The sequence below is a fragment of the Halichoerus grypus genome, chromosome 14 (genome assembly GCF_964656455.1).
Source record: "Halichoerus grypus chromosome 14, mHalGry1.hap1.1, whole genome shotgun sequence".
Classification (NCBI taxonomy): domain Eukaryota; kingdom Metazoa; phylum Chordata; class Mammalia; order Carnivora; family Phocidae; genus Halichoerus; species Halichoerus grypus.
In genome coordinates this window covers 74,899,612-74,913,117 of record NC_135725.1, presented here as the reverse complement: position 1 = coordinate 74,913,117, position 13,506 = coordinate 74,899,612, and the positions used below count along the sequence as shown (strand labels likewise).

The 13,506-nt window shown below is 56.9% G+C and overlaps 1 protein-coding gene across 3 annotated transcripts in view; it reads right to left on the bottom strand.

The window, feature by feature from the left end:
• Window positions 1-13,506, bottom strand: part of COL27A1 (collagen type XXVII alpha 1 chain) — a 135,992-nt gene that overhangs the window by 108,658 nt on the left and 13,828 nt on the right. For all 3 annotated transcript variants that reach the window (XM_078061643.1, XM_036121912.2, XM_036121913.2), the window contains exons 4-5: window positions 7,631-7,684; window positions 3,567-3,620 (exon numbers count right to left, since the gene is read on the bottom strand). In XM_078061643.1, the coding sequence (XP_077917769.1) occupies window positions 3,567-3,620; window positions 7,631-7,684 (108 nt within the window). The remainder of the gene's footprint in view (window positions 1-3,566; window positions 3,621-7,630; window positions 7,685-13,506) is intronic.

The following is a 13,506-nucleotide window of genomic DNA, read 5'->3' as shown; positions in this document are numbered from 1 at the left end:
GCATTTATCAGTGTGATTAGCTTGTTTCCACAAGGGCAGGCACTGTCCTTGGTGAGGCGCTGGGGCCCCAATACAGGGCCAACACCTTGCCCGTGCTGACAGATGACCCTTCCACAGGCCAGTGCTGCTCTAAGTGACTCGGTTACTCCTCGTGACAACTCAAGGGGGCAGCGACTCTTCCCCGCCATTTTCTAGATAAGGAAACTGAGGCACAGAAAGCTGAAATAACGTACCCAGAGTCACAGAACTAGGAGGTGACAGAGCTGGGGTTTGAACTTGGATCGTCTGGCTCCAGAGTCTGCGCTCTTAACCTCTGCCCTTTCCTACAGCAGCAAGTATGGGTCGGTTGGCAACATGAATCAATCCAATGATTCAACATTGGGCCTCCGAGGTCAGCCAGTGCTGTCCTCCCAGGGGGCTGGTTTCTCTGCCTCATTCTCAAAGTCCTTGATCTCGATCCCATGTGGGAGCTGGCCCTCCCTCTTCCTGATGGAGCTGAACATGGGGTGTACCGGCCTATGGCACGTGGATAAGGCCTTGGGGTCTAGGGGAGGCAGGCTGCCCTGTAACAAGTATCTTCCAGCAGGCAAACCCAAGGATCCCGAAGACAGTCCTGCCATGCTGGTCACCACCAGTGATCCTTGGCGTCTTTGTGACCTCAAGTCCTTCATTTGATCCTCCTCCCTTTCTTGATCCTCCTTAATCCACTGGTCTCTCCCACCCCTCAGTCTTTATCCCACAAGGCCACAAGCTCCTGAGGGCTCCATAAGCTCACTGAAGCAATGAGTGCACAGTGACCCATCCAGACGAGGTGCAGGCTCCCTGCCACCTGGGCACACCCTCCTGTTTGGCTGATTTCTCCATCAACAGCACGTAGTAGGTGCTCAATAAACATCTGCTGACTGAAGGAGATGACTGGATGGGAGGCCCCACGAGCGGCTCTAGAAGCCAACATCATGTACAAGAAGGAGAAGCTAGCACAGGGCCTGGGGGAGGCCAGCCCTCCAATCCCACCAGGTCACCTCCCAGGCCCAAGGGGGATCTGGGACACAGGGAGGACCCTCTCCCCAGAATCACACCCCCGGGTGTAGATACACAACATTCTCTTCCAACCTCAGCTCTGTCAGGAAATTCCATCCCAGAACAGCGTCTGCTTTAACCTTGTCCTGGCCACGCCCCAGATCAAGGGCAGCCCAGGACCCAAGCCCAGCAAACTGGGGTCTCCCACCCAACTGGCCGGTCCTGGGGCCACCTCTGCTCACCCCTGGGCTGCAGGCCAGGTGTCAGGCAAAGGGCATGGCTTTTCCCCTTGGAGTCTTATGCAAGCGCTACTGGAAGAAGCAGCCTCCCATTGCAGTGTATTTTCTGGAACCCACAAGCTGATCTGTTATACCCAGAAGCAGGAGGGCGTCCTGTCCAGGAGACCCCACGTCCACACGCTCCAGCTACATGTGGCCGCAGGAGGAGGAATCACCTGCTAGGTACAAGCCTCACTCACCACCCCCAGAGCTGCTTCTCAAAATGGAGGGAGAAGCGGCTGAGGGGCCCCCCTCCTGCCTCAGCACGTCTGTTGGCAGGATGGGAGTGGGGTGCAGGCCAGACTAGGGCTGCTGTGGGCCTGGGGCTGGGGCCCTGCCGTGTGGGGCCAGCATGGAGCCACTGGAGCATCTCCTGCCACAGAAGCAAGGGATCAATCTGGAAGCTGGAGGGGGTGGAAAAGAACGGGCAGGAGCGGGAGGGAACAGAAGGACTGGACGGTCCCCCGGCAGACCAAGAAAGGCGTGTTCCTGAGCAAACCTGGCAATTCAGAACAGCTGCGGACCCTCAGCATCGTGATGTACCTTGGGGCCTGGGAGGCCTGAGGCCTGTGCTGAGCAGAAGTCCCCAAGGGGGCTCCCTCTCTCCGCCTGGGCCCCAGGGGGGGCAGGTCCTGCAGTTATTTCCTAGACGGCGCCTTAATGTGCCCGAGCCTTAATTTCCCTATCTGTTTATGGGTACGGTGTCTCCACCCGTCTCTTTAGGTCTTTGTGGGGATTGAATGAAGACAAGCTACATCAAGTGCACGCACAGGGCATAGTACCCACAGTAAGGCCCCATATATGGGCGATTATTATTGTCCGTGTTTGCCCAGGAAGACAGCTCTGCTATCTTCGCCTTGTTAAAACCAGAGCACTTCCAGGCACTTGCTGGCCACGGGGCACCCAAGGCCTCTGTGCTTGTTCTGCAAGTAAGGACCCCAGCCCAGCCCTGGCCGTGTGTCCCAAACTCCCAGACAAGCTGGTGGGCGCCAGAGCTGGTCTTTGGAGGCTGCATGACCTGGGGACCAGTCGGTTCCCTTAAGCCACTGCATCTGCACAACGGGCTGAGCAAAGAATGACCTTGGGCCTGGCCATCCTGGCTACCCCACAGAGGACAGGCTGGGCGGGGCAGTGTCCTAGCCAGGAGCCCCTCTGGCCTCCCTCCGGGCCTGCTTCACACTCCTTCGGCACAGTCCCTGCGCTCTTGGCTTCCCTGACCTTGCAACTTCTTTCCCTTCCTCCCGTTTCTCCAGCCATTCCTGGAGACTTCTCCCCATGACCTAAATGTTGCTGGCCTGGCACGCTTTTTGGCGCTCTGGCGGCTCGCTGCAAGCACAGCCCTGGACAGCCCTGTTCACTGCTGGAGCGCCAGGAACAGACCGGGGCGCTCCGGGGCTGGGGCTCCCAGCATGCATCAGGGCACCGTCCTCTCCGGTCTCTGGGGTCTCATCGTAAAGTTAACCGGAGCGTTCCAAGAGGGCTCCCTGCAGCGGGTGGCATCTCTGTGCCGTAGTCTCCACCCCCCAAGGCTCATCTCCAGCTCAGCGCTCTGCAGAGAGCTTTGGAATTGCTGTGTCCATGCATCGTCTCCACCTGGCAGGGCTCCCAGTTCCCAAATGAACATCCTCGCCTTCCTTCCCCGGGTGGCCCGGTTGGGTCACCAAGGCTAACACCACCGTGTCACTGGTCTCTTATCGCTCACCCATAGCCGCGTCCTCTCTCCCCCCGCTCCACATCGTGAATGCATTCGCTTCCCCTCCTGCCCCTCCTCCCACACCTCTAAGCTGGCTGGGCTAGCCTCATCCCTCCTCTGCCCCCACCCTCGGGGTCTCCCTGCCTCTGCTCTGGTCCCCGCCTCCCGTCCACGTCCACATGACATCCAGCCATCGTTCCCAAATAGGACCATGTCCCTCCTCAGCTCAAAAGATGACACACCTCCCGGGATAAGTCTGGCCCAGTAAAATTTCCATCCCTAGTCCGACATTCAAGGCCTTCCCTATTTAGCAGCAAATGACCCTTCTTCCTGCTCTCCTTTGAGGGCTCTAGGTTCCAACTGCCCTTCTCTCCCTAATCCCCCCAAACCAGAAGCTCCGCTCCCAAGTCCTAAGTCCTCACTGTGTCACCACCTGGCACTTAGAAGGCGTTCAGGGGGTGTCTGTGGCACAGAGGCCCTCCCACCAGGGGCCCCCTAGGAAGCACCCCAAACGTAGCCCCAACACCAGCACCCACTCCATGGCCCTACCCCCAGACCCCACAGCAAATACTCACTTTGGCTCCAGGAGGACCGGGGAGGCCTGGATTTCCATAAGGCCCAGGAGGACCCTGAAAGGGAAAAGAAACAAAGAGGTGAGGGAAAAATGGGGATCACCCCACTTACACAGCAATGCCTTCCACCCGCTGGGTCTTCTCAGCTAGCCATGTCTTAGCAGGACTGTGCTGGCGGCCTACCTTTAGGGAGGGCCCCCTCGATGCCTGCCCTGCACTAAACACCTGCCATGCATTCCCTCATTTTACTCTACTAACCCACCAGGCGGGGGCTATCGTTATTCCTATTTTGAAGATAGAGCCGGTGCTCAGAGAGGTTGAGAACTTTCTCAGGTCGCTCAGCTGTTAGGGGGCAGAGCTAGAGGTCAACCTCAGATGTGTGACTTCGGAGCACAAGGCCTCGACCTCTGAATTTTACTTTACTCCCTCCCGGCTCTCTGCCCCTGGCCCAGCAGCTCTTCCCAGGCTAGCTCCCCGGGGCTCAAAGCGCACTTAGCGACCTGCTTCCCTCCACCACTGCTCATCACTTTGGCCTGTGCCATTCTCATCATGTGTGCCTTTCCCACCCATCCCCACCAGCTGCCACCCGCCCCGTCCTTCGAGGCCTGGCTCACATGCCACCTCCTCGAGGGGATCTTCTAGGACTTCTGCCTAAAGACACCGCTCCCTTTTGACTCCAGCGGGACTGTGGTGTGAGCCTTTGGAGTTGAGAGCCCAGTGAAGGGAGGACTTGGCGTCTTCTGAGCAAAGGTGCTTCCCTCCTGAGGCCACAGCCCAGCCAGAGAGCTCTCCCTTAGGTTCCTACGAGCTCTGAGCCGACAGGTCCTCTGGGGGCCTTGGAGCAGCTAGGAAGACTAGGCCCAGAGAGTCCAAGAGTCTTGGCCAAGTCACACAGCAGAGAGGTGGCCAAGGGAGGGCTGGGACCCAGGCCTGTTGGCTTAGGGTCCAGGGCTTATTCATGGCACTCGATCTTCCCAGGTCCTATCTGAATCCTATAGAACAGCTAGAGCCTGCTATGTCCACTTTTCTCCAGCAAGGGCCCTGGGGTAGGGTCTTACAGCCAGTAATATAAACAGAACCTGAAGAGCCGGGTCATTCCCGAGAGTCTTTGTCCAGCAGGAATAATCTGGGGCGTTGGGGGTGGGGAGAGGTGCCTCGAGAAGCCCAGTGGTGCCCCACCACACCAGCTTCTAGACACACTGCCCTTGTCCCTGGCCCCTCTTGACTCATCTGGCTAGCTGTGTATGAACTTGCTTCCTTCCTCCCTCTCTGAGGCCAACTTTCCAGCTGCAGCCTGTCACATTCCAACCAAGGCACCTCCCTCTTCCTCGATGCCTGAACAGGGACCCTCCCCTTCTCCAAACCCGTCAAAAAGGAACAGTGTTCAGAAGCTCGCTCGGCCTGGGGAATTGAGAACGGTGTCACTGGTGATCCTCCCTCTAAAATAACCCGCTCTCCGGCCCTCTCCAGCATTCCACCGAACATGGTCAACCCGGCACATGGATGTGACCTGGAACCAGCTGTGAGCACCCCCCTTCCCCAGCCTCCCTCTCCCCAACAGTCTTATGAGTAACTAGGACCCCCAGTGGTCTCTAAGGAATCTGGAAGACCTGAGATGCTCACCCCAGCCCAGGCTCCTGGGGTCTAACCTCAGAGCTCAGACGGAATCGGGCATAAGTTGGGTAGGCATGTTTGAGGAGGGGCCCCCGACCAGCACTCCAGAAACAGTCATGGGCTGTGGGAGGCCAAGGGTGGCTATCTTCTCCCCAGTTGTGCCCCCAGCTGCCCCAAAGATGGAGGGCTGGAGCGCTCGGCTACCCCGTCTGCAGTGTGTGGAAGTGGGGGCTTCCTGCTTCCCCACCCCCACCTCCCCACCCCTCTCCAGCCACTGCCTTGCAAAGAAACAGAGCACATAGTTGACTGGGAGCCAAGCAGACCAATTCTATAAATGCTGCAGCCCAGAAAGCTGGGTATGGGGAGGGCCCAGGGATTCCCCAACAGCCTTCCACGGGCTGGGGAAGTATGTGGAGGTGGAAAGGGGCACACCACTGAGCTTTGGGCGACCTCAGGTAAGGCCCTGCCGCTCCCTAAGCCCCAGAGCCGTCATTCGTGCAGAGAGGAGCTGGATGGTCTACTTTTCGCATTCTACTATCTCTGGAATTTTATGATCTATGGAATTTCCAGCCTAGAAACAGGATGACGGTGGGGAGGGGGGGAGGGAGAGCACACAGAAAGCCTGAGAAGGATGTCGGGAGAGTCATTCCCTCACTCATGGAATTTCACAGCTGGGAGGAACCTTGGAAATATGGTTCCAAGGAAATGCCTTGGAAAATCCTGAGCGGACCCCATGCTTTATAGATGGGAAACTGAGGCCCAGAGAAGGGAAGGGATTTGTCTAAGATCACACAGCTTCTGGGGGGAAAATGTTGTTGACTCCCAGACTAGAACTCTTCAGCAAACCATTTGCCTGGCACCTGCTGCATGCATCGTGTGAGAAAGAGAAACAGGGCCTGGCTCTGGCCCAGAGGGGCTTGTTTGGGTAGACAGATAAATCAGCACAATAGATGGTTAAGATCATAGGTTCTGGGGTCAGACTGTCTGGGTCCAATCCTAGCTCCAGCATTGACTCTCTGGTTGACCTTCTCCAAAGTAACCAAACCTTTATGAGCCTCAGTTTCCTCGTCTGTAACACGGGGACAACATCAGAACCTATTTCTCGGGACGGCTGGGCTGGTGGGATGAGATCACGCATAGGCTGCTCCGCCAACAGAGTTCAGCGGTCTGTGCGAGCTTTAGGAAAGTGATCCATGGCATCCAGAGCAGCAGATAAACTGCTGCAGGAACTCGGAGAAGGGGGCTGTCATCAGAAAATGAGGTGGCATTTGATCTCAGCAGGGGATGGAGGAGGAGCTTCAAAGAAGGGCACACCAGGTCAGGTCAAGAGGCCGACCCGAGTAAAGGTGCAGAGGAGGCGTTTGGATGGACAAACTGCCTAATAGTCAAAGGGCCTCATCCTGGTCCCAGACTGCAAGGTCCTGTGGCCAGCAGTAGCCCTGATACCTCTGTGGTCCCCAGCTCTGGGTATGTGCTCCATGGAGACTCTGGAGCCAGGAGGAAATGCCGCATCAGACAACAGATTCCAGAGCCCTGGGCCCAGAGAGCACAGGGCCAGGTCTGGAGTAATTGCATAACCAGAACCATCCGCTGGGCTCTGAACTAAAAATATGCCCCAGGCAGCTGTCTCTGCCAGAGCCTTGCCAGGCACCCAGCGTGGGAAAGGCTGATTCAGCCTGGGCACAGGTGCCAGGCATCATGGGTCTGAGCCCTCTTGGGAAAAGGACAGATTTTTCTCCAAGAGGACCCCCAGGGGTGCCAGCATACGGTTCAGGGCCTGGGTTCCCATCCTGGCTCTTCCATTTCCTATATGTTCGGCTTCCTCATTCCCAAAATGAGAATGATTATCCTGGCCCACAAGGGTCCTGGGGGGAGAGGGGCTCAAACAAGGCAGCGTTACATGTGTGCAAGGCATAACACATAGGAGTTCTTTTTCACACCAAGACTCAGGCTAGCTCATCTTAGCCCCTGCGGCCCTGCAAAGCCATCCTCCCGCCTCTGATCAAACCTCTCAGCATGGGGAGCTCCCCCCCACCTTGCTCATGTCGGGATCCCCACCCCAGGATGGCCCTGCAGAGATGGGAAGATGGATGCAAAGGTTGTGTCCTCCCAAGCCAGCTTTTTTTCCTGGGCAGACACTGAAACCCAAGAGCTCAGGAGATGTGGTCTGCAGAAACCCTTTCTCCACTCCAGGTTGCCAAGGGTGATACCCACCATGAATACCTGAAACCCTGTAAGAGGTCGTTGCTGTCCCCATGCCATGCCCGTCCACACAGTGCCCCCGAAGAGCCCTAAGTCCACTCCAACGGACAAAGTGGAAAATGGGCACCCGCGAGGGGCAGGAAACAGCCTGAGGACACACAGCAAGGTAGCGGGGGAGCTCCCTTTAGGGGTAGGGGGACACAGGCCAAAGAGCCAACCGGAGCCCCAAAGGACAACGTGTGATCACTTACCCGAGGCCCCCGTGCACCAGGGGGTCCAGGGAGCCCAGGCAGCCCAGGGGGACCCTGAAGAAAAAAGCAAGAAGACAGCGTCAGTCCCAAGGGGCAGCAGGGAATGGGTTCAAGCAGTCGTTCCACAAGCCTGTCTAGAGCTCTGGGCATGGACACTCCGTGGCTGAGAAGAGGGGTTCTCTGAGGTCCCCGCCTAAGGAACTCATGCTCTTTGGGGTTTTCAGGCCTTTGCAGCTGCTGTTTTGTGGTCTTTGAAGTTTTCACCTTTTATTACTCAGCGAACTTACCCAGGGTGCTACCTCCTCCAGGAAGCCTTCCCTGATCCCTCCCCCAGGTTGAGTCAAGTCCCCTCTTTCCATTTTTTATTTATATATTATTTGGGGAATTGTCTGCCCCGGAGCCTGTCTCTCCCACTAGACCATGATCTCCTCAAAGGAACGAATTCTCTCTCCCCAGGGCTCAGCTAAATGTTTGATAAAATAAAGCAGCAAGAGATCTCAGAGCTCAGCCAACTTCTCCGCAGAGCCAGAGCCGAGAAGGGATTTGTCCAAGGTCACGCCAAGTATCTTTGCACCGAGGAGAGGCAGTGCCGCATAGAGGGTGTAGGCAAAGGCTTCTGCATCAGACAGGCCTGGGTTCAAACCCCACGCTGCCACCCACTAGCTGGGTTTGGGCAAGTTCTCTAGCCAGCCTGTGCCTATAAAATGGAGGCAATAATACCCTCTTCACAGGACTGTCACAGGATGAAATGAGAGACGGTAAACATTTAACACAGTGACTGGGGTCTAATCATCACTCAAATGTTCCATCTATTCCAGTGGTCACAGCCTGGTCCAACTTTCATCACTGCTCCCTGAGAACCTGCAACAGCCCCCTCATTGGTCTCCCTACCTCCACCCTCTCTCCTCTCCTGTCCTCCTCCCCACAGCCTTGTTCATCTTCCCAAGGCACTCCCCTGCTCAACGACATTCAATGGCTCCCTATTTCCCACAAGAGAAAGGCCTAACCCTGTAGCATGGAAGGGAGGCAGCCAAGCAGACTTACTAAATGGAGGGCTGACCTTTGTTCAAATCCCAGTTTTGCCACTTAATAGCTAGAGACTGTGCAAACCCTTCAGTCTGAGTGTCCACTGCTCCCCATCCCCATGGGTTCAAGGGCCACGGCCCCGTCTACCCTGAAGGCATAAATGAGGATTAACTAAGTGCCTGATGTGAAGAACTGAACACGGAGCCTTCGAAGGAAGCCTGGCTTTCGAGGATGTGTGAGGCCTGGGGAATTCATTTGTTTCAAATAACCATCAACGAGATTCCAGGTTTCCTGCCCAGAGTTAAAATCAGTGTTGAAAACCCAGTACGGTTTGGCTGGTAATTAATCCAGATCTCACGCTGGGCAGCCTCGGTTCACAGTTCTGGCCTATGAACACCATGTGCTTGCTCGTCCATGAATAAAACTCAGAAGAGAGATCCAGACAGGCAGATATGGGCACCAAGGCCCCAGGGGCACTGGGAAGAGCCCGGGGTGGAGGGAGGGGGGTGGCTGCGTGGCCTCAGGCAAGTCCCAGACACCTCTGAGCCTCCAGGGACCTCTGGCCAAATTAGCAGCCGTCTTCCTTCCATCCAGAACCCCGGGGGCTGGGTGGATGTTTCTACTCTTCTATCTCGTTCTGCAGGTTTCCCTGCAGGGATTCAGGGCCAGGCTCCTCTCTGCTCCTCCCCAGGGGATCTGGGTGCACACTGGGCACCCCCACTTACGAGCTGTGTGGCTCTGGGCACGCTACTTCTGTTCTCCAAGCCTTCATTCTCGAAGTGTAAAATGAGGATATGACGGCCCCTAGCTGACAGATAATCTATAAAAAGTGCTAATCCTGGTGCCTGGCACACAGTTAATGCCCAAAAAGTTAGCTGTTGTTTCTGTTAAGCAAGCTGCTGGAAGCTCCCCAACTCAAAACTTTAAACCACCCTCCTTGGCATCTGTTTTGCAGGAAGAGCAAAGATTTCCCTTTCCAGAAGGCCCTCCCTGGCTCTGTTCTTCCAGGTGACCCAGAATTAAAGGGAAATGCAGGGGCTCAGGCTAAGCATGCCTACAGGCCGTATCATCACCCAGCCCCTTTAATAGATGAGAAACCGAAGAGAGCCTCAGAGCAACAAAACGACTTGCCCAAGGCCACATGGCTAATAGGCAGAATCTGGATTCAATCCAGGACATTTGATTTGTTCTCCTATTCTGGGCAGCTTCCACGCAGAGAATCTTGGCTAAGTATGTCCTGACTCGGTGTGCAACCTTGGCTAAGGCCCTTCCCCTCTGTAGGCCTCTATGGAATGAGCATCCCAGAACCTTCCCAATCCGGGGCCCTTCCTGCGTTGCAGGGCGGCGGTGACTTCCTCCTCCAGTTATCTGGCAGGGGAGGAAAGGAGGACACCGTGCCCATCTCACAGAGAGGAAGTCCAAGGCCCAGCAAGGCAGGGCTCGTGCCAGGCTCTAGGGAGGGACAGTCCCCGGGAGGGATAGCTCCCTCAGGGACCCCGGTAGGGCAGCCGCTGTGGAGGCCTGGACACTCCCTCTTGACATTTCTTCTGCCCCAGAAACAGGGGCATCCAGGCTGGGAGTCTGACCTCACCCACAACATCTGCCGAGCAGACTCGAAGTGCCAGTTGGGACCCACGGCCCAGCCTGGTGATGTCAGGCCCCAGCCCGGCTCCGTGTCATAGCAGCCCAGCCCCCAGCTGCAGGCCTGGCCAGGCTCTCCTCTACCCAACCCCGGCCCGGGGCCTCCCCCAGCGGCCCAGCTGCGGCCGTAAGCCCAACCCTTCCCCATTCAGGACTTACTTTGTCCGTGGGTAAGTGAGGGTGGGCGCCCCCTGCCCCCTCTCGCCTGATCCGGGACCCTGCCTGTTCTCCACGCAGTGGAAAAACGCTGCCATTTCTTTCCAGGGCCTGAAGCCTGAGCGGGTGACTCTGGGATGATTCACGAGGGCCGGGGTGGGATTTTCCACTCCACGCCGCAAACAACGGGGCCTCTGAGAGGGCCCAGAGCAGAGGGGGAGGGGAGCGGGGGCCACGGGCCTGCCTGGGGGAGGTGAAGGAGGCCTGGGCTCCGGGGCTCGCACAAGCAGAGCCCTGGAAACAAACAAGCAGCGGCTCTGGGCTTCCCCCAGGGGTCGTGGCCTCTGACAGCCGGACCTAGGGGAACCCCATCCCACGGAACAAGTCCACCCTTGTGTCCAGCTGCAACAGCCCGCCTGCCAAGCCTTGCAGAAAGAAGTAAGTCCCGGCTGGCATGGCCCCGGGCAGCAAGCAGAGAGGTTCCACAGGCCGAGGATCTGGGAGACCTGAGTCCCGGCCCGCGTGTGCTGCTAACCGCCGGTGACCCTGTGCTAGGACTCTTCAGTCTCTGGGCCTCTGCTGGGTGCCTGTGGCTTGATGGGGAGAGGCAGGGGACCTCAAAGGGCCCTCCCACTTCTGACCATCTGAGCATACCGCTATTCCCAAGAATAGCCCTCGGGGCTCGGAGGCTTTTTCCCCAGTCTCTGTCCTAGGGAAGGGCCTCCTGGGCCTAGGGCTTCTCCATGTGGCCTTACACAGATTACTTCATCTCCCCATGCCTCCAGGCCTCAGTTTGTCCAGCTGCAAAATGGGGATATAACACCCAGCTTCCAAAGAGACCGAAGAGTGCACAGAGTGAGTGGGCAGGGTATTTCTCTCCCTGCCCGGTCGGGGTGGGGGGCGGCGGACACTACAGACTACGTACTGTTCACACTTTAACTCTCACTGGGTTCTGGTCACACGTTCCCTCCCCTTGTACCTTCAGGTCAGACCTGTGTGCTTTGCTAGCTGCTGTCGGTTCCTTTGATAACTGCCCACACCTCTGCAAATAGCCCCTGCCTCGAACTCCCCTCAGTTACCCTGTTCCCCACGTGCAGCTGCAGGATACACCATGCCAACTGCTTAGCTCAGAGCCGGGCACATAGTAGGAGCTCAAAAAACAGTATGCTAAAGACAAAGCAAAACAGCCCTCGTTCCCCTGGGTTCTAGATGATAACTGGGGTAAAGGGTGCATTTCTCAAGATCTAGCCCCAATTCCTAACCACCAACAGTATGAAGGCCCTCCTGGGTCCAGATACTCCCAGTCATCTTAATGCAGTGATACCCCCATCTCAACCATCAGCACATCAGTAAACAGCCACAACCAACCACTGGGACCAGGTTCTAGTGCTGGGCGCTTTATGTCCCTCATCTCGATCCACACAACAACTCTGGAAACGTAGGTAGTACCGTATCCCCATTTTACAAAGGTGGAAACGGAGGCTCAGAGAGGTTAAGTGACTTGCCAAAGGTCACACAGCACCTGGCCCCTACAAGGCACTCAATCCATATTTGCTGACAGAACGAAAGAATGGCTGGATAAGGGAGTGGTTCAAACCCAGGTCACTCCAAATGCAAAGTCTGTGCACTGTTACCCTCCACGCGGCCTCCTGACCCACCAGCAGCAGAGATCTGTGTAACCTCAAGGAGCCTGGCCTGGGAATCAAGACAACCTTTTTTTCTGCAAGGATCACATTCCTTCGTTCGTTTCACAGATAGTCATGGAGCATCTGCTGCGGGCCAGGCCCTCATCCGGGTCTCCCTGAGGTGACGCTTGCAAAAAGTGCAAGCGAGTGCAGAGGCCAGCAGCCTGATCATGAATAAATAAGGCCTTGACCCGCCTCCTCCCAGGCGTGGGGCTTCTGTGCAGCTTCTGTGCAGTCTCTGTGAACCACAGCCTCCCCGCCCCTCCTCACCCGGGGCCCAGCTCAGCTTTTCCATGCTCCCCCGGCTGCTGGGGCTCCCACAGAGCTCCCTCCCTCCGTGGTTATAACTGCTGACAGGCCCGGGGCCCAGAGCTGTCTCGGCCTCTGCCAGTCTGTCTCCTGCCCCTGGGGACCACGCAGAACCCAACAGACCCAGCCGCGGCACCCCTCTCTGGCTCCCAAATAAGGTCCCACTTATTTCTGGGGAGGGAGCTCTTCCAAAGCTGTCAGAGAGGGGAGACAGCCCTAGGGAGAGGAAAGAAGTTCCCCAAGTCACCCAGCAAAAACAGATCTCCAAGGGGCCCTGGAGATCACCCAACTCGCTTCCTCACAGGAGATGGGAGCTATTCTTAACTTACATTCTGCAGAAACCAGGGCTTAGCATGGCTCAGGGCCACAGAGCCAGTAAGGGGTGGAGTGAGAATTGGAACCCAGGTCTGCACGTCCCCAGACGGGGGACAATTAAGCCCCCGACCCAGAGCAGCACAGCTTCTGCTCGGCTGGGACTAAATCCCAGATGTGTATGGCGGTCGGAGGCAGGGACGAGGGGACAGACAGAGCGGGAGTCCTTGCCACTGATGCTCAGAGAACCCACTTTGGTGATGGGGCTTCTGGGCTCTGCCAAGATAGAAATGCCCAGTTTGCCACCTGCCACATGGTGGGCTGGACAAGGCTTCTCAAAGTTTTTTGGGTTCCTATTAGAGTGAGGCTAGGTTCCAAGGGAGGGTGGGATTAGGGGACGGGGTAGGGCAAGAGGCAGGATGCTACCCAAGCAGACTGAGAGAGAGGGAGAGTCAGTGGCCTCTCTGGACATCAGGGACCCAGCGTCGTATCCCAGTCCCTGCAAGAACATGTGAGGTGCCCTTGGCCAAGTCTTTTGTCCCTCTAGCCACTGTCCCCTGATCTATAGAGCAGGGGTCAGCATACCCATCCTGCCCTCCTGGACCAGGTCCCGTGAGGTTCTAAAGGAAGGTACCACTCCTGTTACTCATACATCTGAGAGGTATAGAAACGACAGATTCTCTAGACATTATCTTCCTTTGAGGCCAAGGACAGGGCCTGACACATCTTTGAAGCCCCCCAGCCTCC